This window comes from Balaenoptera borealis (assembly GCF_965194805.1).
Source record: "Balaenoptera borealis genome assembly, chromosome: 20".
Lineage (NCBI taxonomy): Eukaryota > Metazoa > Chordata > Mammalia > Artiodactyla > Balaenopteridae > Balaenoptera > Balaenoptera borealis.
The window spans coordinates 48,905,436-48,930,951 of record NC_138879.1 but is presented as its reverse complement, the minus strand read 5'-3'; the positions used below and the strand labels follow the sequence as shown (position 1 = coordinate 48,930,951).

The 25,516-nt window shown below is 57.8% G+C and overlaps 1 protein-coding gene across 3 annotated transcripts; it reads left to right on the top strand.

The window, feature by feature from the left end:
- Window positions 1-106: 106 nt before the first annotated feature.
- Window positions 107-23,039, top strand: CLUH (clustered mitochondria homolog). Of its 3 annotated transcripts, none has more exons than XM_082370529.1 (26): window positions 107-322; window positions 7,718-7,920; window positions 8,765-8,936; window positions 9,943-10,086; window positions 10,285-10,409; window positions 10,488-10,642; window positions 10,724-10,849; window positions 11,140-11,287; window positions 11,462-11,554; window positions 13,094-13,788; window positions 14,844-15,067; window positions 15,176-15,277; window positions 15,397-15,497; window positions 16,946-17,098; window positions 17,188-17,250; window positions 17,332-17,576; window positions 17,798-17,882; window positions 18,002-18,155; window positions 18,241-18,380; window positions 19,246-19,326; window positions 19,406-19,531; window positions 19,614-19,735; window positions 20,014-20,107; window positions 20,464-20,598; window positions 20,680-20,753; window positions 21,535-23,039. In XM_082370529.1, exons 1-26 carry the CDS (start codon window positions 223-225, stop codon window positions 21,719-21,721), a joined length of 4,047 nt encoding a protein of 1,348 aa, XP_082226655.1. In that variant the 5' UTR covers window positions 107-222; the 3' UTR covers window positions 21,722-23,039. The 3 variants fall into 3 exon arrangements, with proteins under 3 accessions (XP_082226655.1, XP_082226654.1, XP_082226656.1); XM_082370528.1 differs by having other exon boundaries at window positions 15,173-15,277; XM_082370530.1 differs by having other exon boundaries at window positions 163-291; window positions 15,173-15,277.
- The last annotated feature ends 2,477 nt before the right edge of the window (window positions 23,040-25,516 follow it).

The following is a 25,516-nucleotide window of genomic DNA, read 5'->3' as shown; positions in this document are numbered from 1 at the left end:
CAGCGAACGAGGCGTGGCGTATTTTGTCCCTCGCGGGCCTTCGTGGGCCGGGCCGGGCGCGAGGGCGGGGCAAGGGAGCGGCGGTGGGGTCAAAGGCCATAGCGCGCACCACGTGGGCCGGTGACTCCGTCCTTCTCGCAGCTGCAGAGGCGCGCAGGGCACTTGGGTTAGTGGCGCGGCGGGCGGCGCGGACAGCCAAGGCGGACGCCCGCTCCCGCCGCCATGGTCATCAAAACGGACGAGTTGCCGGCGGCCGCCCCGGCGGACAGCGCCCGGGAGCCCAGCTCGCAGGCCGGTGGCAAGGGGCGGCCGGGCGCGGCGGGTGAGCGGGGCCGGGGTCAGGGGGCAGCAGGGCGGGAGGCTGAATCGGGCCGAGTGGGCGCGGGGGTTCGGGGTTGCGCGGGGACCGCCGCCTTCCCTCCGCGCCTAGCTGGGTTGCATCTCGCCGAGCCCTCCACCGGGTGCCCCCGCCCTGAAGGTCACCTTCACTGTCGCCCCCGCCTGCGGCCCGGGCTTCACACGTGGGGTCCCGGGGCGGGCAGCGGTGGCTAACACACGCGTGCCAGATCGCGGGGAGACGTGCACGCGCATGCAGTTTCGGGGTGTGCCGGCTCAGCAGACGGACGGACGCGGCGGCCCCACCCCCTACGCCCCCGGGCATGGGGAACTCTCCGGACTGGGGTCACTTGACACTTGTTCCGTCAAGCACCCCCTTCGCGTCAGAATCCCAAGCATTCCCTGTGCATAGGGCTGCAGCCTTGCGAGTTAGACTCAGCTTGGGACTTCTCAGGCTTGGTCTGTGGGAAGAGCGCAAGTTGGGGTATGTGTTTCGTGAGGGGGTTTCTGTGGTTCGTTCCCAGAGGCAAGACTTTAACCCCAGGTCTGCAGGGTCTGATCTCCGTCCTGTTAGATGTCGGCCTGGCTGGCAGACCTGGGGGTCTGCCTGTGTATGGGGGCAAAGCCAAACTCCTTGGCAGGAGGTGGTGTTTGTGCCAGAACTTGATCATTAACCCGCCTTATTGCGAAAAGTGGGTCAGCCCAGAGTTGCTGTTTTTAAGGCAAAGGTCATCAGCATGGAGTCAAGCTCCCAGCTCTCCCCCGTGGGGCTGTGTGGCATTGGCTTTGGGAGTGGCTGCAGTTTTTCTCAGGTGGGGCCTACCTCTCCCCTGGGCCTCCTCTGTTTGCTCCGTTCCTTCCATCGCATCTTTGACTACAGCCTTGAGGTTGGAAGCCCCTTCCCAGCCCTTGGGTTGTCATCTCCAAATCTTTCTCAGAGCCCCAGGGCTGGGCTGTGTCCCTCTCTGCCCTGGGTGACAGTGGGAGTGCAGAACTACCCATGCCTCCCACTCCCCGTAACTCTCCTCAAAAGGGACTTGTCATCTTCATCTCCCTTCCCAGCTTGGGTGAGTCAGGACGGGAACAGGGTTAGGTGGGCTCTCTGACCCTGTAACTGATCACAGCCAGGTTAGCTGATGGTGGGGGATAGGTACTGTGGCAGCTTTGCTGATTGCCTAGAGAAGGCCAAGGTTTGGGCAGAATGACAAATGCTGATGACTCCAACCTGCCAGGCTTCACCCTGATGAGGCTCTGAATCAGTGGAGCAGGCTAGATAAGAGGAGGCTGATTTCCCCTTCAGCAAAGAGACCTGAAGAGATGAAGCGACTTGCCCAAGGTCACACAGCAATTCAGCATTTGGATTTCCAGCTCACAGCCAGATTGCCAAGGCTGCCCTGGCCTGTCCCGCAGGAAGCTGGGAGAGGCGTGTTGGCTGGGATCATATGCTGAGAACGTAGGGACTGAGGAGAGGGGAGAGTGTTGGAGAATTTCTCTGAGAGGGTCTCTGGGGCAACCTGGGTCAGGGGAGGGTACAGCTGTTCATTTGGGGGAACCTGGAAGCATACTAGCAGGTGGAACGTTGGCTCCCTAAGCCTCTGGGAAGCTTGTATAGAGCTAGGACTTGAATTATAGCCAGTCTGAATCTATTCAAAGGAGGAGGCCTTAATGGAGACCCCCAACAGGCCCTCACCCAGGCTTCTGACCTCAGAACCCAGCTCTGGAAGAGTCTCTAGTCCCCTTGAGGAGGTGATCAAGGCCTTTTGTGGGGGGACCAAGGGTCAGTTGCCTTGTAGGGAATAAAGCTACTTTTAGCGGTTAAGAGAACAGCAGGTTTTTCAAGTTCACGGTGGTGTGTCGAGTTCTTTCTGCCTAGGGGAGGGCTCCTTGGAGTTGAGGCCCAGAGCGGAGGGGAAGGGGGCTGGCAGACAGGAGAGGAGCTTGGGGGCTTAGGGGAGCTCCTGGACAGGACCCTAGAGCTCTTCTTTTGGGTAGGTCTGAGCAGAGCAGCTCCGGGAACACTGGACTCTACCCAGACCCTGCAGACCTGCTTCTGGCCTGGGTGGAGATGGGAAGGAGGCCGACAGATGCCTACCTCCTTGGGATCTTCCTTAGGCTGCCTGTCCCCACCCCTTTCCCTTGAAGCCCCAGATTCCTGGGATAGGGTGATATGCCTTCTGAGGCCTAACTTGCTGCAGGAGACTCACCCTGCCGAGGTTTTGGCTAGGGCGGGGCCTGGCCCTGGCACAGTCTACTGAGTGAGGCCATGCCAGGCTGGGAAACGCACACAGGGGCCACCTGGGATGGCTTACGTTTCTTTTCTAACTCCTTTCAGCTGCCCATTGGGTCCGCGTTCTCCCAGGCCAGGCCAGGGCTGTGCTTTATCTCTTCATTCTGGTCTGGCCAGTGAAGACTTGGGGGCGGGAGGTGTATGCCTGCTGTTTGGGCAACCCCTTCCCATTCTGCAGAGGATCACCTTTCTCCTTCCCTAAAGCCCAGATCCTCAGGGGTGCCCCCTGGGGTAAGGAAGCGGGGGTGTAGAGGAAGGGGGTACTGTTTACCTGGTGGGCGCTGCAGCCTGGGGGCTGGCGCTCAGGCCTGGGCTTGGGTGTCTGACAAACCTGGTTTTTTTCTTGACCTGGCTTGGCTGCCTGTTGCCTCTGCGAGCTTGGGCAGCTTGGTTACTAAGCTTCTGGAGCCTCAGTTTCCTCAAGTGAGATGGGCCGGTCGAGCTGATGGAGGGACCTGCTACGGGCTGGGCCTAAAGTGAACTTGGGCTCTGTGGTGACCAGGGTGGAGGTGGTTGTAGCAGCTACGCAGGGGTCACTGCCAGGCTGCTCTGCCCCCACCCCCACCCCCACCGCTTCTCCACAGGGCTGGGGTGTGTCTGGGGAGGGCGGCGGAAGAAGAGGGGCTCTGCCGGGGCCTGGCCCTTTGTGCCATCCGCTGAGTGTGCGCAAGCCAGAACCCTTGGTGGAGGGTGCGGGGAGCCGAGGGCCTGCTGGGTGCCAGCCCTTCAGGGCTGCCCGGAAGGGACTAGATGGGCGGGGAGGGGGCCTGAAGGGAGCCTGGCTACCCGCCCCCACCCTGGTTAGTATGGATGCCGGAGCAGTCCCGCCTGGGCCCTGGCAACAAGTCAGAGGCCCCGGGAAGGCGCCTTGGCAAGGCTGGGCATGTTCCTTGTCCACAGCCGCTCGGCCTTTGGTCTCTTGCTGCCAGCTCTGTTTTCCCCAGGGGAGAGACTTGGTTTTCTCCTGGCAGCGCAGGGGCTGCTAGGGAGGGAAGTCGGAGCCTGCCAGCTTCTTGGTGGAGCTGGAGGCCTGGGGCACGGGTGCAGTTGTCCTCTGGGCGTCTGGGGTTAGGGTTCCCACCAGAGCTAGTGACTCTCAGGAAGGGGAGAACTGCCAGGTCACCTGCAGGGGGCAGCACGAGCCAGAGGCCCCAGCCAGCCACTTGCCGCAGGAGGTGGGCAGGGTGCCCAGTGCAACCGGTGGACAGGGGGGCGGCCACCTCATGGCCTGGGCCCGAGTCTGTGCCAACTGTTGCCGGCAGCCGGCTGAAGCGGTCCTGCCCACCCCCACTGGGGTTGAGGCCAAGGAGAGGACCCCCTTGCTGGGCTCTACCCCTGCCAGCCAGTCCCCAGGACCCTCGATCCTGAGGGGCCCAGGTACCCCAGACGCTGGGTTCTCCTGCCCCGCTGACTGCTTCACCAGCAGTGACCCCCTTTTGGGGGGATACAGGGGGGTGGGCCTGAGCACTGATGGCAGCTCCACCTGGGGTCCTGGAGCCACCAGGGCCTCCTGGCCCACGGCCGTCCTTCTGGCCGACCTTGAGCAGGATGCGAGGCAGGGGGAGTGTGCCCTTCCCAGGGCCGCCCCAGCAGGCCTGGCCCCACTGAAACCCGAAGCCAGCCGCATCTCCAGCCCTGGGCCGGCCAGCTGCATGGCGGCAAGGGTCGAGGCAGAGGCCGGAAGGAGGCACACAGGCAGTGCCGGGCCTGAGCTGGAGAGCTGGCTGCCTCGCTGCCATGGAGGTCCTGTGACTCCAGGACGCGGGAGAGGGCAGCCGCCGAGCACACCAGGTGGGCTGTGGGGACAGGGAGCCAAGTGGCTGGCCTCTGGCGGGGAGGTCACTGGGCCTTGATCCCGCTGTAGGGAGACCTTCAGGGTGCTTGGCAGGAAAGAGGAGGGGCAGGGCGGGCTGTCCTCAGGAGAGTGGAGGCCCCTGGGAACCAGCCACATTCCTTTGAAATCTGATAGGAGATTGGGTGCCCCCTGGGGCGGGAACCTGGAGCAGAGGTGCCTTCTGGGCAGGCTCCCTGAGCCAGGGACGGGGAGTGGGAGCTGTGGCCACCCTTGCCCTCCTCTCTGTCCTCCTGGCCCAGACTCAGGGAGCACAGGCCACCTGTCTGGGTCCAGGTCTCTGGTTTCCCACTTTTGGGGTCTCAGAGACCTCAAAGCTGCTGTTCTGTATTGGGCAGGGGCCCCCTCATCCTGAGGGCTGGTCAGCCCGCAGAGCCTTTCTCAAGGCCTCGGCTGGGGGAGGGCCGCCTCATAGCTGTCATCCCTCTTGCTGCATTTTGAAAACTGACCAACCACCACCCTTCTCCCGCCCTGCTGTCCCTCCTGTCCCTGCTGTCCCTCCTGTCCCTGTCTGCTGTGTTGCAGAGTCAGCCAGCTTCTCGCTTTGGGGCCGGCTGCTCAGTTTCCAGGGGCTTGGGGTCGCCCCGCCTAGGGCTGTGGGCTCACTTGAAGGAGAGGTCCTCGTGCGTCCTTGCGGTTGTTGGGAGTTTACCTTCAGGTTTGGAGCAGTGTGCTGGGGACGGGGGTGGTGACAGTTACTGAAGGCCCGCCGTGGGCCAGGACTGAGGGCAGCGCAGCCATATGGTAGGGGGGCGCTCCAGGGTGGAATCCAGGGTCAGCTCTTGACTCTTGACCTTGGGCAAGGCACTGAACTTCTGGGCCTCAGACGTCCTTATTTGGGGGAAGGAGGTGGGGACTGTATCTGAGCTCCTGGCGGTTCTGTTTATCACTAAGTTGAGGGGACGCGGGAAGAGGGAGTGGCTTCTCTCCACGTCCCGTTCCCGGTCCCCCCCGTGTGCCCTTACGTGTCAGGCTTATCTGGACTTCTATACATTTCCCGAGGCCCCTGCTCCATGTTTCTAGTAGGTCTGGGTAGAGCCCACACGGCTCTGGGGAGGTGCACCCCATCCCCACTCCTCAAGCTGGGTAGGGAAGAGGAGGTGGAGTCTAGAGGGGTTGGGGTCCAGAGCAGAGCTGGGTGAGCTGACCTGTCTGGAGCTCCCAGATAAGCAAGGAGCCATTCTGGCTGCCAGGCAGACCCTGGGCCGGAGGGCCCCGTGGGCCAGCTGGGCTCCAGGCGGGCCTGTGTTGTGCTGGAGGGTTTCTGCGAGGACACCCTCTTCTCCCCCACCGGGGGCAGGGCGGGAAGGGCTCTCCTCTGTTTCCCTTAGTGCCTGGGGAGAAATGGAAGGTTTTGTCACCTGCTCCTTCTCCCCACAACATGTGAGTCGGTTGCTGGTCACAAGTGCGGGGCTTTTACAGTAATTAATTCAGTGCCTTTCTGTTGAGTGCGGGCAAGACAGGAGGAGGAAGATAGAGCTACTGGTGTGAACAGCCCCCTGAGTGCAGCACGACACTGCTGCCAGGGGTCATTGGTCAGGCTTCAGAGAAGACAGTTTATTTCACCTAGGCCTTGACGGATGAGTAGGAGTCTGCCCGATGGAATGGTATATGGGGGGCAGCATAAACAAAAGCACAGGTAGGAGGGAAAGTGTGTGGCTTGTTCTCAGGCTTCTGAGTAGTTTGGTGTAGCTGCGCCTCGATGGGGAGAACTGGCAGGAGCTGAGATGGACTTTCGGCCTAAGATGTTCGGTTCCTGTGAGCAGTAGAACAGTGGAGAGTACTAGAAGGTTCTAAGGGGTACCTTTTTGGTTTTTTTTTTTTTTGGAAGAGGAAAAAGGGCTATATTTATTTGATTCTATGGATTTTCACTTATTCCTATTAACCATTAATTATGCAGATTTACCATTAATTGAAACATTTTATCTTTTTTACTATGGTCACCTTTAATAACAACTTAAAAAGCACTTTATTTAAAAAAGGAGTTATCTATATTTACCAGAATTTCATTTGTAGAAGCATAAGTGTTGTCTTTGGATCACATTTAGCTACTCAGCTAAGGATATGGTCACACCATGAAAATGAAAATTACTTGTAGACTTTGGATATAAAACGTGAACAGTTCACAAAAGTTGATAAAAGAATTTGCTCCCTACAGCTTCAATGCCCTAGTTTTCTCAAAAAGCTCCTGATACATTTTTTTCTAAATCATACCCTAAAATAAACACTAGTTTAACAATTGTGTCATACAATAATACAAGCTTATTGTAAACACCTGGAAAGTACAGACTTTATAAGGAAAGGATTATATCACTCTTAATCCTGTTATTTAAGGAAAGCCACTGAATTCTGAGTCTTTTAGTCTTTCTACTGGAATAGATATAAATGTACATATACACACATAATTAGGACTGTAGTGCATGTTCTAATTTTTTTTTAATTGAAGTACAGTTGATTTACAGTGTTATGTTAATTTCAGGTGTACAGCAAGTGGTATTCTTGAAATAGGGGAAATGGCCTGCAGCAGTCCTGTGACCAGTTTGGAGATTAGGTTGGGTGACTAGATAGGGACGGGGGGGGGGGGGGGGGGGGGCGGGCATTCGAAGAGCAGGGGCTGGTTTGTGAAGGAAGATAAATTCCATGCTGACAAGATGAGTCTGGTGAGGCCTAAGGGATGGCCACATGTTGAAAAACTGGAGCGAGGCCTGGATTGGTCACGTGAGCTGGGAGACGGGAGGGCATTTGCAGTCACGGGCAAGGGTGAGATGGGAATGAGGAGAGGCTGGGGCCCAGGACACCCACAGCTGGACTGCCAGGAGAAGGTCAAGCTGGAGAGGGAAGAATAAGAGCATTAGTGTCCATCAGGGAAGAGGAGGAAGTGAGCGGTGGCGGGAAGGGGAGCCAAGCAGCTAGTTGCGTAAGGCCAGAGCAGACCCTCAGGTTTGGCCCTTAGGGTGGCATTGGTGACTCTGGGGAGAGTGGTCTGGGCGGCCTATTCACACGGCTGCCAAACTGGGGGCCTGAGGAGCAGATAGGAAGCGAGGGCCCGGGGTGTGGAGGCGAGCGAGCAGGCAGTAGCCTGCAGGTGTGCCCTGGGGTGCGGTGGGACTGGAGTCTGGTGCAGGGCCGAGTCTTGGGAGGACAGGCAGATGCCATTCTGTAGGGCTGTGTCCACCCTGGTGGGTGAGGCAGACCTCACCAGCGAGGCCCATCTGACTCAGCTCCTTTCTTGTCCCCCGCAGAGCTGCCATCAGTCATGCTGTTGAATGGGGACTGCCCGGAGAGCCTGAAAAAGGAAGAGGGGGCTGCCGAACCGCCCCGAGAAAATGGGCTGGATGAGGCTGAGCCGGGGGAGGAGACCACTGGACAGGAAGTCATTGTCATTCAGGACACGGGCTTTTCTGTGAAGATCCTGGCTCCTGGGATCGAGCCCTTCTCCCTCCAGGTGAGACGATAGAGGGGTACTGGGGGCCAGGGCCTGAGCCTGTTGGGGAGGATGAGGATGCAAAGCCAAGCTTTGCCTTTGCCCGGTCTGGCCCCATGTTGAGGCAGGAAACCGAGGGTCCTGTGCCTTCCAAGGTCACTCAGCTAACGTGGTGGACATGGGAGTCCAGGTTCAGGCCGTTGCCTCATTGCAAGGGGACAGATCCCAGCTGGGACTGCCAGCCCTGTTTGGGGATCGGTATGGTAGTGGCTGGGTAGTGTTGGGTTCCCAGGGCTCCCCACCCTTAGGTAGGTCAATTCTCTGGCTGGAGTTTTACCATCTGTCTGAGAGGAGAGTGGTAGTGGGTGGTCTTCAAGAGCAGAGCCAACCCAGAGGTCTTGTAAAGTGTTACTCACTGGGGAACCAGGTGAGGCCTTCTTGTGTCTTCTGGAGCCGCAGGCTTCAGCCCCAGAGCACACCTTCCTGAAGGGGGAAGCCATTTGCCCTGGGGACCTTGGCACTGGGCAAGGGAGGAGGCAAGATTGCTATTTTCTTTTCCTTGTTTTTACACCTCCTGCTGCTCTACTCAGGGCCTGCTCTTGGTCTGCAGGAATAGTTTAAGCCTGCGTGTAACAGGGCAAGGCTCTGTCCTGCACATGTGCATATACCCTGCACACACACACACACACACACACACACACACACGTGCAAGTGGGCATGGTATGTATGGGCAGGGCCTGGAATTTAAAATAAAAGCCAAAAAGGGGGAAACAGTATTTGGAGCATTGACTTTAGGGACCCAGGTACTTTGGGCTGGGGAAGCTGTATGTTTTCACCAGGTTGGTCGGGGCCTTCTCCCTGGCAGGTGTCCCCCCAGGAGATGGTACAGGAGATCCACCAGGTGCTCATGGACCGTGAAGACACATGTCACCGCACCTGCTTCTCACTGCACCTGGACGGCAACATGCTGGACCACTTCTCAGAGCTGCGCAGTGTGGAGGGGCTGCAGGAGGGCTCGGTGCTACGCGTGGTGGAAGGTTTGTCCGGAAGTTGTGCGGCTCGCCAAGGGGGGGCATGAGGAGGCGGGGCCAGGCGGCACTCACCCCCACCCCTCCCCTCCCTCTGGTATCTGGGTATCACTGTGTCACAGATGAGTGTGGGGAGGCTCAGGGCGGTATTGAACTTGTGGAGGCAGGAGAAGACAGGACAGGAGCACAGGTCTGCTTCTCAGGCCATCACAAGCACACCCTCCAACTTCATGGGTTGAATATCAGAGTCGTGATTTTAAAAAAAAACAAACAGTACCAGGCAGGTGCTTGAAATCAGCCCGTTCAAATTTTATAGAGATAAAAGTTCAGTCTCTTAAGGAAACTAAGGTTTCACGGCTCTTGAGCAGGGAAGTCAGGCCCAGTGTGGAGCAGTCAGCTGGTATGGTGAGTCTGGTTTGTTTGCAAAAAAAAAAAAAAAATAAAACATCCCGTGAACTTAGGTTACCTGGGGAAAGGTGGCACCGCGGTTCTAGGTATGTCAGCCAAGGAGCAAATGTGGGAAAAATGTAACCCAGCTGTGCCCAGACTTACCTAATGACGAAACCTCTGTCCTTCCCCAGAAGAGCCCTCATTGAAATTTCATGAAACATGAGTTGGGGAGCAGTGTTGCAGTTTGAGGTCCTGTAAGTCCTCAGGCCACCGCCGGCCAGGGCTGCCCTGGGAGAACTGGACTGAGCCCATGGGGACCTAGCAGCTGTGCCGGGCTGCCCACCCGAGACACTCGTGGGCAGAGAGCAGGGGGCTTCTGTGTGCACTTCCAGAGGCATTTCTTGTGCCCTTTCGCATAAGGTTCGTTGCAAACAAGGATCCCTGCCCACCAGCAGGCAGGTGTATGTGTTGAAAGCAGAATTCCAGCTTATGTGTTCATAAGGGAATTTGTAAGTGAAAGCCTAAAATTGAAAATCAAGACCACCCCTGGTAGTGCCATGGCCAACTTTTCTCTGCTGGGTGGGTTGTTGCCCTGGTAACGCCCTGCCCATCCCCCTCCCGACAGAGCCATACACGGTGCGAGAGGCCCGCATCCACGTGCGCCACGTTCGAGACCTGCTCAAGAGCCTGGACCCATCCGATGCCTTCAACGGGGTTGACTGCAACTCCTTGTCCTTCCTGAGTGTCTTTACTGATGGCGACCTGGGAGGTGCGGGAGGCATTGGGGCTGACGGTTGGGCAGAGGGGCCGGGAGCAAGTTGGCCAGGGGCTGGTGAAGGGGCCAAGGGCCCGGCCTTCCACCTGGAGGGAAGCGGGGCTGGAGGCACCCAGACCAGGGCCACTTGAGCTGGGGAGGGAGTTGGCCCCTGGGTGGTCCTGGGCTGACCACCAGCCTCGGGTCCCTCAGACAGCGGGAAGCGGAAGAAGGGCTTGGAGATGGACCCCATCGACTGTACACCGCCTGAGTACATCCTTCCAGGGAGCCGGGAGCGGCCATTGTGTCCTCTGCAGCCCCAGAACCGTGATTGGAAGGTGGGAGCAGGTCTCTTTTGGGGCAGGGGATCGCCACACCAGGAAGCCTGGCCCACTCAAGCTTGGCCATTCCTGCAGCCCCTGCAGTGCCTGAAAGTGCTCACCATGAGTGGCTGGAACCCCCCCCCTGGGAATCGCAAGATGCACGGGGACCTCATGTACCTGTTTGTGATCACAGCCGAGGACCGACAAGTCAGCATCACGGCATCCACTCGGGGATTTTACCTGAACCAGTAAGTCCCTGTGCGAGCCCGTTCGGAGTCCATGGGCAGCCGCTTGGGTCGCCCTGCACAGTGACCACCCTCTCCCTGCAGGTCCACAGCGTACCACTTCAACCCCAAGCCTGCCAGCCCCCGCTTCCTCAGCCATTCCCTGGTGGAGCTGCTCAACCAGATCAGCCCAACCTTCAAAAAAAACTTTGCCGCCCTGCAGAAGAAAAGGTAGCACCTGGGCCCATCTGTCCCTCATCTCACGTCCCACGGGGTGGGTGAACCATACAGCCTGAACTCTAGCACTTCTGCCCTAAGCTGTGCCCCCAGCACCCCAGAGTTTCCTTCTAGGCAGCAGTCAGCCTAGCAGCTCTAGGACAGGCGGCCGTTTGCTTCCGTCGGACTCTCCAGGGACAGAGCCTTGGTGGGGAGATGGCAGAGCCAGTGGGACCTTGGAGAAGGGGCCCAGGGCAGGGCTCTGGGCTCAGCGGGCTGCCCCATCTCCCCTCTGCCCGCCACAGGGTCCAGCGCCACCCGTTCGAGAGGATCGCCACCCCATTCCAGGTGTACAGCTGGACAGCGCCCCAGGCGGAGCACGCCATGGACTGCGTGCGCGCGGAGGACGCCTACACCTCCCGGCTGGGCTACGAGGAGCATATTCCAGGACAGGTGCCTGCAGCCTGGCAGCCCACCCTGGGCTCTCCCCTCCCTTCCCCTGGTGGGCGCCAGGCCGGGTTCTGGGTGCTTGGGGGGCTGTCTGCGGGGAGGCAGGGGACGGGACTGCCCCGAGCAGGTGCTGGGGGCTCAGGTTGAGCTGGTGTCTCCCTCCCTGTCCTGCTGTAGACCCGGGACTGGAATGAGGAGCTGCAGACAACGCGGGAGCTGCCTCGGAAGAACCTGCCTGAGCGGCTGCTGCGAGAAAGAGCCATATTCAAGGTGCCCGTAGCCCCGCAGGCCTGACCAGTGGCCGCAGGCCCGCCTGCCACCTACCTGCTCGTTTTCTGTGAACAAGAGGGAAGCCGGGGTGGGCCTTCAGGGACCTTCCAGGGTGTCCTGCCAGCCTTCCGCCTCCTGGTAGACGACCCCAACTCCTTCTTCCGGCCTCTCTGAGATTTAGCGTCTGTGGGCCGGAACCGGTGGGGACACGCCTCCAGAACGGGCTGAGTGGCAAGGTCCATGACAGCTTCCCTCCCAGCACACCCACGTGGAGCCCTCAGCTGGACACACGTGCCCTACTGTGATATCCTTAGTGTTTTTCCTGAGACAGATGAGGAAAAAGCAGTGCTTTTTTTTTTTTTTAATACTATACTGCCCTCTAATTTTTTTTTTTTAATAGCTACTTTATTTATTTATTTATTTATTTAGCTGTGTTGGGTCTTCGTTTCGTGCGAGGGCTTTCTCTAGTTGCGGCAAGCGGGGGCCACTCTTCATCGCGGTGCGCGGGCCTCTCACTATCGCGGCCCCTCCCGTTGCGGGACACAGGCTTCAGACGCGCAGGCTCAGCAGTTGTGGCTCACGGGCCCAGTTGCTCCGCGGCATGTGGGATCTTCCCAGACCAGGGCTCGAACCCGTGTCCCCTGCATTAGCAGGCAGATTCTCAACCGCTACGCCACCAGGGAAGCCCAAAAGCAGTGCTTTTGAAAGAAGTTTATTTGAAATCTCCCATAATCTTACTAGAGATGATAATGGTAAAAATAAGATTTAAAGTCCAGGGTGCTCACTTTGCCAGGGGCTGTGCCAGGTGCTGTGTAGGCATTACCTCCTGTAATCTTCCAGACACCTTGTAAAGGCCGATACTTTTATGTCACAGTTTTATAGATGAGAAAACAGGTCTGAGAGGTGATCCAGCCAAAATCACCTGGCACGTATTTGGTGATTCCCAGACCCACCCCAATCCTCACTCTCCCTTTTAATCACTAAGCTCTGCTCTCTCTCGCAGTATAAGTGTTACATTTTTTCAAAACTGGGGTTTCTTTTTTTTTAAAATAAATTTATTAATTTTATTTTATTTATTTTATTTGTGGCTGCGTTGGGTCTTCGTTGCTGTGCACGGGCTTTTCTCTGGTTGTGGTGAGCGGGGGCTACTCTTCGTTGCGGTGCACAGGCTTCTCATTGCGGTGGCTTCTCTTGTTGCAGAGCATGGGCTCTAGACACGTGGGCTTCAGTAGTTGTGGCGCACGGGCTCAGTAGTTGTGGCTCGCAGGCTCTAGAGTGCAGGCTCAGTAGTTGTGGCTCGCAGGCTTAGTTGCTCCGCAGCATGTGGGATCTTCCCAGACCAGGGCTCGAACCCGTGTCCCCTGCATTGGCAGACAAATTCTTAACCACTGCGCCACCAGGGAAGCCCAAAACTGGGGTTTCTTGCCCTTTTCCAAATGTGAGGAAACTTTGTCCTGCTTACCTCCACCAGCCCTGGGCGAGCTTGGCCAGGCGGGATGAACCCCGCGGCTCTCTCACCCTCCAACCTCGGGCCCCCAGGTACACAGCGACTTCACGGCGGCAGCCACGCGGGGCGCCATGGCAGTCATCGATGGCAACGTGATGGCCATCAACCCCAGCGAGGATACCAAGATGCAGATGTTCATCTGGAACAACATCTTCTTCAGCTTGGGCTTTGATGTCCGCGACCACTACAAGGACTTCGGTGGGGACGTGGCAGCCTACGTGGCGCCCACCAACGACCTGAACGGCGTGCGCACATACAATGCTGTGGATGTGGAGGGGCTGTACACGCTGGGCACGGTGGTGGTGGATTACCGCGGCTACCGTGTCACGGCCCAGTCCATCATCCCCGGCATCCTGGAGCGGGACCAGGAGCAGAGTGTCGTCTACGGCTCCATTGACTTTGGCAAGACGGTGGTGTCGCACCCACGTTACCTGGAGCTGCTGGAACGCACGAGCCGGCCCCTCAAGATCCTGAGGCACCGGGTGCTCAACGACCGGGATGAAGAGGTGGAGCTCTGCTCCTCCGTGGAGTGCAAGGGCATCATCGGCAACGACGGTCGCCACTACATCCTTGACCTGCTGCGCACCTTCCCCCCCGACCTCAACTTCCTGCCTGTGCCTGGCGAGGTGCTGCCCGAGGAGTGCACCCGCGCCGGTTTCCCCCGCGCCCACCGCCACAAGCTCTGCTGCCTGCGCCAGGAGCTGGTGGACGCCTTCGTGGAGCACAGGTGGGGAGCCAGGGCAAGCGCCTGCATCCTCCGGTGGGTGGTCCTGGGGCCTGATCCTTGATGGGGGAGGCTTTGGAAAGTGAAGAGGAGCTAGCTCTGGCCCTGGTCATCCCAGCCCCATCCCCAGCGCCACCCACTGTGGCGTCATGCTCCCCAACACGGACATCCAAGAGCTTTATGTGGATCAGAAACTAGCAAGTGGCTAGACCAGTGGCTTTCAACTGACTGAAGCGGGGCTGTTCCCTCAAGGAGCACATGGAAATCTGCTTGGGTGTTTTTTTTGTTTGTTTGTTTTTAAATTTTATTTATTTATTTATTTTTGACCGTGTTGGGTCTTCGTTTCTGTGCGAGGGCTTTCTCTAGTTGCGGCAAGCGTGGGCCACTCTTCATCGCGGTGCGCGGGCCTCTCACTGTCGTGGGCTCTCTTGTTGCGGAGCACAGGCTCCAGACGTGCAGGCTCAGTACTTGTGGCTCACGGGCCTAGTTGCTCCGCGGCATGTGGGATCTTCCCAGACCGGGGCTCGAACCCGTGTCCCCTGCATTAGCAGGCAGATTCTCAACCACTGCACGTGAAGCCCTGCTTGGGTGTTTTTGAACCTCCCAGTGCCAGGGCCCTGGAGGAGGGGCGGGGTTGGGGTCCCTGCTGCTGGCGTTTTGTGCTTAGGGGTCAGCCTGTCAAATGCCCCAGAATAATCTCCCTGTCAGAATGCCAGGGGTATTCCTGGCGCTCTCGAGAGCCCTGGCCTGCGTGTGAGCCCCCCCACACCAGCTGTCCTCTTCCTGTCTGGGAAGATCCCCATTTTTGCTGTGACCTGCTGCCGCCACCTGGTAGTATTGCTGGGCTGGCACACGCACACGTGTGTGGACGCTTGCACACTGGATGGGATGTGTCCCCAGGCCGGCAGGGTGGCCAGCCCCAACATCCATCAACCCCAGCAGGGCAGGAGCTGGGGCCTGGCTCAGGTCCCCCGAAGCCAGCAGGAAGCTACCAGAGCAGTCACGCTTCTACATACCCCTCCTCCATTCCCTGCTCTGCCCCATCCTCTGTGCTCTAGGTACCTCCTCTTCATGAAGTTGGCAGCCCTACAGCTGATGCAGCAGAAGGCCAGCAAGATGGAGATCCCCCCGTCACTGGAAAACGGCGACCCCCCATCCTCGGAGTCCAAGCCTAAAGACCCTCCAGCACCCGAGGTGGGAAGCGAGGAGGAGGGCAGCAGTGCTAGTGGCCTGGCCAAGGTGAAGGAGCTGGCAGAGACCATCGCCTCGGACGACGGGACAGGTGGGGCTGCCGTGGCTGCCAGGGGAGCCCAGGCCAGGGGAGGCTCGGCTGCTGCCCCACCGGAGCGGGAGTGGGGCTACCTCCTGATGGGCCGTGTCTCCACAGCAGACCCTCGCAGCCGGGAGGTGATCCGCAACGCATGCAAGGCTGTGGGCTCCATCAGCAGCACGGCCTTCGACGTCCGCTTCAACCCCGACATCTTCTCGCCAGGTGAATGGTCCTCTAGGGCCCCAGTGCTGGTGGGCCTGCTCGCCCACCGGAGGGCTGCCGTCTGTCTGGCCACCCGCCTCTCTTCTGCCTGGCTCACGCCTCTGCCCTCCCTCCCCCAGGGGTTCGCTTCCCGGAGTCTTGCCAGGAGGAAGTTCGGAACCAGAAGCAGCTGCTAAAAGATGCCGCTGCCTTCCTGCTCTCCTGCCAGATCCCCGGCTTGGTGAGGGCAGGGGTGGGACGAGGGGCTGCCCAGAGGGTGCTGTTACAGGCCCTGGGGCCTCATCCATCTCCGACTCTGGAAGCTTGTGGAACCTTTGCGGGAGTGACTTAGGCCTGCTGACCTGCAAGGCAGGCAGGGTGGAGTTCTCCTCCCCAGAATGGGGCCGCTGACACACAGGGGCCAAGGGAGGCATCAGGTTCTGCTCTGCGTGCCCTCCCTTGTAGGCTGGCAGCTGGGGTCTGGTCCTCTGAGCCCCCGTGTGATGGGATGGCTGATAGAGGGGCTGGGGGCATCTTCACCCCCACAAGCTTTGTACATAGGCCCTGTGTATGTACATGGTGCTTGCTTCCCACTAAGGGAACCCTGAGCTTAGGTGCCGTGCTGTCCCCCGATCTTTTTTTTTATTTTTTTTAACATCTTTATTGGCGTATAATTGCTTTACAATGGTGTGTTAGTTTTTGCTTTATAACAAAGTGAGTCAGCTATATGTATACATATATCCCCATATCTCCTCCCTCCCACCCTCCCTATCCCACCCCTCTAGGTGGTCACAAAGCCCTGAGCTGATCTCCCTGTGCTATGTGGCTGCTTCCCACTAGCTATGTATTTTATATTTGGTAGTGTATATATGTCCACGCCACTCTCTCACTTCGTCCCAGCTTACCCTTCCCCCTCCCCGTGTCCTCAAGGCCATTCTCTACATCTGCGTCTTTATTCCTGTCCTGCCCCTAGGTTCTTCAGAACCTTTTTTTTTTTTTTTAAGATTCCATATATATGTGTTAGCATACGGTATTTGTTTTTCTCTTTCTGACTTACTTCACTCTGTGTGACAGACTCTAGGTCCATTCACCTCACTACAAATAACTCAATTTTGTTTCTTTTTATGGCTGAGTAATATTCCATTGTATATATGTGCCACATCTTCTTTATCCATTCATCGGTCGATGGACACTTAGGTTGCTTCCATGTCCTGGCAATTGTAAATAGAGCTGCAGTGAACATTGTGGTACATGACTTTTTTTGAATTATGCTTTTCTCAGGGTATATGCCCAGTGGTGGGATTGCTGTGTCCCCCGATCTTTGAGCTGAGCCTGCCGTGCTGGCTGCCCCAGGCCCCTGCGAGGTGCAGCACAGCTGCAGGGTGAAGCTGTGGCCCTGCTTCTTCCTCTGCAGTCACAGGAGAGCCTGTGCGGCTCCCATATCCCTGCTTCCCTGCCGTGTGGGCCCAGCAGTCACAGGGGTGATGGTGGCCTGTGCAGAAGGCTGGGGACAAGATCTCACATCCTTGCTGCTGCTTTGTCTCCTTCCCTCTTCCCGATTGGGAGCTGGGGTCTCAGTCCCCTCCTTCCCTCAGGGCCTCAGGATAGCGTGAGCTCCCTTAGGAAGACCCAGGGCGGGAGGAGGCAGAGGCCCTGGGCTTCGGGGGCCTGACCTGCTGCAGCCCACAGGTGAAGGACTTCGCAGACCATGCGGTGCTGCCCATGGACGGGGCCACGCTGGCCGAGGTGATGCGTCAGCGCGGCATCAACATGCGCTACCTGGGCAAGGTGCTGGACCTGGTACTCCGGAGCCCGGCCCGGGACCAGCTGGACCACATCTACGTGAGTGGTGCCCAGGGTGGCTGTGAGATGGCGGGGCTGGGATGGAGGCCTGGGGCCTGACCGAGACTCCCCTCTCTGCACCCTTGCAGAAGATCGGCATCGGAGAGCTCATCACCCGCTCTGCCAAGCACATCTTCAAGACGTACTTACAGGTACTGCACTCCCTCCCCGGCCCGGGTCATGGGCATGTCGGGGGAGCCCGGGTGGTGACACTGGTCCAACCTCCCTTGCAGGGGGTCGAGCTCTCGGGGCTCTCGGCTGCCATCAGCCACTTCCTGAACTGCTTCCTGAGCTCCTACCCCAACCCCGTGGCCCACCTGCCCGCCGACGAGCTCGTCTCCAAGAAGAGGAACAGGAGGAGGAGAAACCGGCCGCCAGGGGCAGCGGATAACACAGCCTGGGCTGTCATGACCCCCCAGGAGCTTTGGAAGAACATCTGCCAGGAGGCCAAGAACTACTTTGACTTCAGCCTCGAGTGGTACGTGAGCAGGTGCAGGGGCGCTGGGCTCCCGGGCAGTGTCCAGGTCCTCCGTGGTCGCTGGCAGTGGAACGGGGAGGGGAAAGCAGGGAGCTGTGGAGGACCGCTTGCTTGGGGAAGTGGGGAGGGGAGCTGGGAGGGGGCTCGGGTGGAGAGGCAGCTGTGGAGAAGGGGGCAGAGGGGTGCTGGGCTGCCTGGGCCCACCCGCCGCTCCTCCCCAGTGAGACCGTGGACCAGGCCGTGGAGACCTACGGGCTGCAGAAGATCACGCTGCTGCGGGAGATCTCCCTGAAAACCGGAATTCAGGTGGGCCGGCTCAGAGCGTCCTGCAGGGCTCCCGGGGCCACGGGGGGAACTGGGTGGGGCGGTGCCGGCCGTTTGAGCCTGGGCTGAGGCCGCCTGTGGGTGTTGGGCTGGGTCCCCAGATCCTGCTGAAGGAGTACAGCTTCGACAGCCGCCACAAGCCCGCGTTCACGGAGGAGGACGTGCTCAACATCTTCCCCGTGGTCAAACACGTCAACCCGAAGGCTTCAGACGCCTTTCACTTCTTCCAGAGCGGGCAGGCCAAAGTACAGCAGGGTGCGTGCCAGATGCAGCCGTGGGGGGTGGGGCCCCCACTTCCCCCCGGCCGGCTCTGACCTTCCGCCCTCGGGGTGCCCTGCAGGCTTCCTGAAGGAGGGCTGCGAGCTCATCAACGAGGCCCTGAACCTGTTTAACAACGTGTACGGAGCCATGCACGTGGAGATCTGCGCCTGCCTGCGCCTCCTCGCCCGCCTCCACTACATCATGGGCGACTACGCCGAGGTAGGCCACACGCACCCTCTGGGCCTTCAGCAGGGGCCCGGGGCCTCGTCTGGCACCATGGGGGCGGAGGGGGGAATGGGGGAACTGGGGCTGCGTTCTCACCACTGCGGCAGTAGGAAGCAGGAGTCCAGGCAGGTGGGACTGGAGCCCCTGTCGCCCCAGGGGCCCGGGATGCTGCTTACCTCCGGGCCCCCCCAGGAGGAGCAGGTGGAGACCCAGGGAGGTGCTTGTTCTGCCTGTACGGCTGCCCGCCTCCCCTGCCCCCCCAGCTCCCCCACTTAAGAGCTGTATCCTGGGGAGAGCTGCCGTGCCCGTGGACAAAGTGAGAGTGATGGCAGGGCCTCCCTTCACAGGGATGAGGGAAGGGTTAATTCTGACTCAGTACCTAGAGCCCTGTAAGCACCAGGGAAGCTGCTTGGGGTCTGTGCCGTTGCCTGTACCATCCTGGGGCCTCGTGGCATTCACCTGCCTTGTTGGCCCCGGGGCTTGAGAGGCTGTTTCCTAGGGCAGGTGCACTGTAGGTGCCCCACTCCCCACTCCAGCCATAGGACTTTTGTTTTCTTTCGCCTGTGTCTGCCTTTTCTTATTACGAATACTTTATTTTTAGCACAATTTTAGATTTGTATGCATGTGTTGGCATAGATTAAGACAAGTGTTTTAAAATGTGAAGCAGCCTCAGAGCGGGGTGTCGACTTCCATGGTCACAGCAGCTGGATTTTGACCACTCTTCCGCTGCCTTTGTGCAAAGTAAAAATAGAAATTGCAGCCAGAGGTGAAGAGGCCGAGCTGCTGTGGAGGCTTGAGGGCCAGGCAGACTGGGTGTGGGGTGGTACCACCTGGGGGTGACAGCCCCCCACCTCCCTAGGCCCTCAGCAACCAACAGAAGGCTGTGCTGATGAGCGAGCGCGTGATGGGCATCGAGCACCCCAACACCATCCAGGAATATGTGAGTAGCCACCGGGGGCACGGCCTGCAAGGTGGGTGGGACCCCTGGCCGCCCCGGCCTGACGCCGCTGCCCCCGCAGATGCACCTGGCCCTGTACTGCTTCGCCAGCAGCCAGCTGTCCACGGCCCTGAGCCTGCTGTACCGCGCCCGCTACCTCACACTGCTCGTGTTCGGGGAGGACCACCCTGAGATGGCCCTGCTGGACGTGAGTACTGGGGAGGGGCAGCGGGACTAGCCTCGAGCCCAGGGGAGCGGGAGCTGACCGGGGCCCTCCCGACTGCCCCCAGAACAACATCGGGCTGGTGCTGCACGGAGTGATGGAGTGTGACCTATCGCTGCGCTTCCTGGAGAATGCGCTGGCCGTCAGCACCAAGTACCACGGGCCCAAGTCCCTCAAGGTGGCCCTCAGGTGAGGCTGTGCTGGGTTAGGGGACAGGGAGGCCCCGGGCCACAGGGTCCCGGGAAGTGCTTGCATTGAGGGCGGGCACGGGATCCAGCACTCTGTCCTCCATCTGACTCCTGAGGAAATGTCTCTCAACTTGCATCTCTTCTCTGAGTTCTGGACTTGCCTTCCCCCTTGGAAAGTTCCCAGAGTGGGTTCTGGGATAGCCTGCACACCGCCCTTCCGTCCCCACCGGCCCATTCACGTCCCTCCCTCGCCTCCCCCTGCGCCGTGCCTCCCTGCAGCCACCACCTGGTCGCCCGGGTCTATGAGAGCAAAGCCGAGTTCAGGTCAGCCCTGCAGCACGAGAAAGAAGGCTACACCATCTACAAGACGCAGGTGGGCCACAGCGGGGCGGGGAGGGGCGAGGAGGGGCGGAAGGGGCGGGGCTGCGGGCAGCCCTGGTATTTTCCCGCCCCCTGCGGCGGGGCGGGGAGGGGCGGAAGGGGCGGGGCTGTGGGCAGCCCTGATATTTTCCCGCCCCCTGCGGCGGGGCGGGGAGGGGCGGAAGGGGCGGGGCTGTGGGCAGCCCTGATATTTTCCCGCCCCCTGCGGCTGGGCGGGGAGGGGCGGAAGGGGCGGGGCTGTGGGCAGCCCTGATATTTTCCCGCCCCCTGCGGCTGGGCGGGGAGGGGCGGGGAGGGGCGGAAGGGGCGGGGCTGCGGGCAGCCCTGATATTTTCCCGCCCCCTGCAGCTGGGCGAGGACCACGAGAAGACCAAGGAGAGCTCCGAGTACCTCAAGTGCCTGACCCAGCAGGCCGTGGCCCTGCAGCGCACTATGAACGAGATCTACCGCAACGGCTCCAGCGCCAACATCCCGCCCCTCAAGGTGGGTCCCCGAGCGGGGCTGGGTGGGCCGCTCCCCGGCCTCCCGGCGCCCAGTCAGTGGCTCAGCCTCCCTGCCCCTCAGTTCACAGCCCCCAGCATGGCCAGCGTCTTGGAACAGCTGAACGTCATCAACGGCATCCTCTTCATTCCTCTCAGGTGAGGCGCCCCACCCCCGCTTGGAAGTGGGCCTTTATTTTTCTTTTTGGTTTTTTAAATATATGATACATTGACATGGCTCAAAATTGAAAAGTATAGTCAGTGGCAAGGAGTTCCTTGTGAATCCTTCCAGAAATACTCTGCATAATTGGGCAAACACAGATTTGTAACCTTTTGTCCCTTTTTTCCCCAAGGCGCAAAATTGTAGCGAGCCATGCACATAGGTATTTTTTTCCTGCACTTAATCTGTCTTGGCGATCGTTTTGTGTCAGTATGTAAAGAGCAGCGTTGTTCTTTCTCTGGACTCCTGTCAGTGTAGGGATGTGCCTTAGAGCCGGGCCCTGAGGGTCCCTGTGCGGCTCTTACAAACAGTGCTGTCTTCGAAAGCCCCTCGCGCCGTCTCCCTCCCACCTGTGTGGGGCATGGGTTTGGTCAGCACAGTGTTACGACATTTACAGCGTATCTGCTCTGTGTTGCACCTACACCTATTTTTTTGGGTGTAATCAGCTATAGGAGCGGCCGGGGTGCAGTGGGTTTGAACTGGGCGTGAAGACTGCTGGGAGCCAGGCCTTAACTGGAGGCTGTCAAGTGTGTGCAGTTCTTACTTTTTCAGCGCTCGGGGGCCTTTCTGTTTGCGGGAGGGAAGCACTTGTTCCACACGTGTGTCTCACTGCAGAGAGCACAGAGCCTGATCTTGCTCTAAGTTTAAGCAGAGCCAGTGAGGTGACGGAGGGCCCAGGCCCACTCTGATACCCGCCCTTCGCCCCGTCCTTCTACTCAGCCAAAAAGACTTGGAGAATCTGAAAGCCGAGGTGGCGCGGCGGCACCAGCTCCAGGAGGCCAGCGGGAACAGGGATAAGGCAGAGGAGCCCATGGCTACTGAGCCAGAACCAGCAGGGGCCTCAGAGGATGCGGCCTCCCAGCCCGCAGCTGCCAAGGACCCTCCCTCCCTGAGCTTGCAGGGGTAGGAAGGGAGACACAGACGGACAGTCAGCCAGCTGCCCCGTTACCCAGCGATCCAGACTCCAGGAGAAGGGGGCGTGCCCTGCACATCAGGAGAGGCAGCAAGTCCCTCTTCCTCCACGCTTCCAACCCCACCCCGCCCCCAGCATCCTCCTGGGACCGTGGCCTGCCCTGCCTGACCCTCTGAAAGATGTTCTTGCACTGGTTCAAAGAGTATACGACTCAGAGGCCTAATCGAAGACACGTGAATGGAGCGCGTGGGCATCAGTTCCCAGCTGGCGGACAGGTGCCCCCTCAGGCCCCCCATCCTCAAGCAGGTGTGCGCGAGTGTGTCTGTGCCTGCGAGTGTCCTGATCCGCCCTTCCTGACTTGTACATAGCCCCGAGCCGGTTCTGGGTGGGTGGGTGACGTGCAGGTGAGATTTCTCAGGTCATTTGTATGTTTGACATTATGGCTGCTGCTTTTGCTGCCACTACCCCCGGGCCCGACCTGGCTGAAAGTCCAGGTTTGAAGCCGAAAAGGGGAGCTTTCCTGTGTCCTGGGATGGGGAGCCAGAGCCCTGTGGCAGGGCTGGACGGTTGGGGAGCACTTTATGGCGGGATGAGGGCCGCAGCAGCTTTACTAACCACGGGTGGGCCGGGCCTGGCCCGGCTGTGCTCGGGGTGGGGAAAGGGTTGGGCAGCGGTGGCTCCCCAGACACCCCTGTGCCCAGCCCCGGCTTGTCGGCCCTTGGGCCCCAGCAGGAGGTGCTGCCTTCCCACTCCCTGCACCCCAGCTGGGGTTAACCTTGGGGTATAGTCTGAATGTATCCTTCTCCCCGTTGAACAACCTCAGCTGCCTAACGCACAGTGGGGTGGGGGGGGCTGGGGGACCTGGACTGAATCATGGATCCCGGGGGAGACGTCACAGATACAGGAGTGACTGTCCCTTGTTTGTGGAGCTTAGCTCCCTACCTGGTCCTAGGACACACAGGCACCTACAGAGAGGAGCTCTGGGAGTGGAAGGGAGGGGGCTGCAGAAGGTGGTGGGCCCACAGGCCCGGCTGCCCAGGCCGCTTCTCTGGGCCTGCTGTCAGAGCCCTGGCAGGTGGGCAGAGACGGCCACCCTTGCGAGCTGGCGGGAGTGGTCCTGCTGCTGGGGCCTCCGCCTGCTGGCTCTGCGGGGCGCCGCTGCCGGGTATGGTCTGTCCCAACACCTGGTTTCAAAGGGAGTGGGTGTGAGCTAGCAAGCGAGGCATCCCCACAGCTGATCAAGAACTTTTTCTTGTTTTTAAACCATCAGTCTTCATTTCACATTGGAATAAAGTGAGTTTTTGAAACCTGCTGTCCCAGCCTCTCCTGTGTGTTCTGTACCAGTCTTGTTTGGTTGTGAGAGCTGTTGCCAGAAGTGGTACTACTAAAAGAGTTTAAAGCACATGGATGTGTAAAATTAGGTCACACTCAAAGTTATCCTTATAATGTCATTTAAGTGGGAGGAAAGGGGGTAGAGCCGCAGGCACCCACCTAGGGTTTACCAGTCTGCCCGTCAGTAGACCCATGGAAGTGGCATATAGATGAACGTCACCTGTTGTTGGCCACAGAGGAAAAGGCTGAGAATTGCTCCTATACAGGGCCCTGTGGTTCCGGCTGGGGTGAGGGGTGCTGCAAGGTGAGGGCCCAGGCCTGGGCGTGCTGGCCCTGGTAGGCTGTTGAAGACCTAACTGGGCATCCGCCCTTGTCCCTTTGCTTGTCAGGAGGACTGGGCGGTGCCCCCCAGAAAACTAGGAGTGCTAGAGTGGAGGGTGTCTAAAGTTTGCCATCCTAGGTGGGCCCTCATGGAGATCTAACCAACGGGGGGAAGTGGAGCCCACCTAGGTGGGCTTGAGGGGCCAGGCCTGTGAGATGGGAGGGTTGTGGGCAGGAGGCCTGTCTCAAGAAAAGTGTCTACAGCAGGCGGGCCCTCAGCCTCATTCGTACTTAAATGCCTCTTTGAATACTTGGAGAGTCCTTTGTGTCTGACATTGTGGAAAAAAAAAAAATTCCAACCTTGATGTCTGTTAGTTTTCTTGAGCCAACTGAAAAAAAGATGTCCCTGACATCATCGAGGTTTTCTTCTAAGTGATGCCCAAGGATGCTCCCTCCCACCCCGCTTTACAGTCTCCTGGTTGTGTTCTGAACGTGCATGCCTTCCTAGAGCATTTATCCTGTGAACGCCAGTCACGTGTTTCTCAGCACTTCTAGAATTGTGGGCATGATCTTGTAAAGCTGAGAAGGAATCAAGTGTAATTACCATTGTACCTACTAGTCACCTGAGAGGCCCAGTTTTCATGGTTGATCCCTTAAGCGTATTGGCGCTGTCAGGTGCCTTTTGACAACCGAAATGACGAGGGACTGTTGTTTTATAAAGGACACAGAGGTGTGAAATCCACCGTTTCTCCTCTTCTCTTAGTTGACAGATTGCAAATTTTTGAAAAGGGTGAACAGTGGTATCCAGGAAGGGTTAGTGTGAGAACTGGCATGCAGGTCATGGGGCAGCTGCGTGAGATGGAATTCAGGTCTAACTTGTGTGAGCCTCTTTGTGTCCCCCACTCTGGTCTTTCACTTTCTGCTCTACTTTTCTTTCCTGTTTGCATTTCTCTTAACATGCATATTACTTTTACAACTTAAAAAATATTTTAAAAAACTGTTACTACTTTTAAGTTGTATCATCTGTCTCCACTCGCTCCTGCCCTCCAAACTGTCATTGTTTTTTTGTTTTTTATTTTAATTGAAGTATAGTTGATTTACAATGTTGTGTTTCTGGTGTACAGCAAAGTGATTCAGTTGTACCTTATCTATACCTATGTATGTGTATGTATGTATTCTTTTCCATTATGGTTCAGTACAGGATATTGAATATAGTTCCCTGTGCTACACAGTAGGACCTTGTTGTTTATCTATTTTATATATAGTAGTTTGTATCTGCTAATCCCGAACTCCTAATTTATCCCTGCCCCACCCCCTTCCCCTTTGGTAACCATAAGTTTGTTTTCTATGTCTGTGAGTCTGTTTCTGTTTGGTAAATAAATTCATTTCTGTCATATTTTACATTCCACATATAAGCAGTATCATATGGTATTTGTCTTTGACTTCACTTAGCATGGTAATCTCTAGGTCCATCTGTGTTACTGCAAATGGCATTATTTCATTGTTTTTATGGCTGAGTAGTATTCCATTTTATATATGTACCACATCTTTATCCATTCATCTCTTGATGGACATTTAGATTGCTTCCATGTCTTGGCTACTGTATTGTGCTGCTGTGAACAGTGGGCTGTGCATGTGCCTTTCTGGATTAGAGTTTTCTCCGGATATATGCCCGGGAGTGGGATTGCTGGATCACTATTTTTAGTTTTTTAAGGAACCTCCATACTGTTTTCCATAGTGGCTGTATCAATTTACATTCCCACCAACAGTGTAGGAGGGTTCTCTTTTCTCCACACCCTCTCCAGCATTTATTATTTGTAGTCTTTTTAATGATGGCCATTCTGACCGGTGTGAGGTGATACTGCATTGTAGTTTTGATTCGCATTTCTCTAATAATTAGCAATGTTGAGCATCTTTTCATGTGCCTATTGGCCATCTGCATGTGAAGAAATGTCTATTTAGGTCTTCTGCCCATTCTTTGATTGGGTTGTTTTTTTTTTGTAATTGAGTTGAATGAGCTGTTTGTATATTTTGGAAATTAAGCCCTTGTCGGTGGCATCATTTGCATTGTTAAATATGAATATTGAGAGAACTGTTAGACTTAGTTGAGGAATTCCTACATATCCTAAAGGTGAG

What these genes read in the sequence shown, in the direction of transcription:
- CLUH (XM_082370528.1), top strand. Translation starts at nt 223, where the DNA reads ATGGTCATCAAAACGGACGAGTTGCCGGCGGCCGCCCCGGCGGACAGC. An exon ending in GCCGCCCTGCAGAAGAAAAG is followed by an intron (nt 10,850 to 11,139) that starts GTAGCACCTGGG and finishes TGCCCGCCACAG; the next exon opens with GGTCCAGCGCCACCCGTTCG. An exon ending in TCTTCAAGACGTACTTACAG is followed by an intron (nt 17,251 to 17,331) that starts GTACTGCACTCC and finishes CCTCCCTTGCAG; the next exon opens with GGGGTCGAGCTCTCGGGGCT.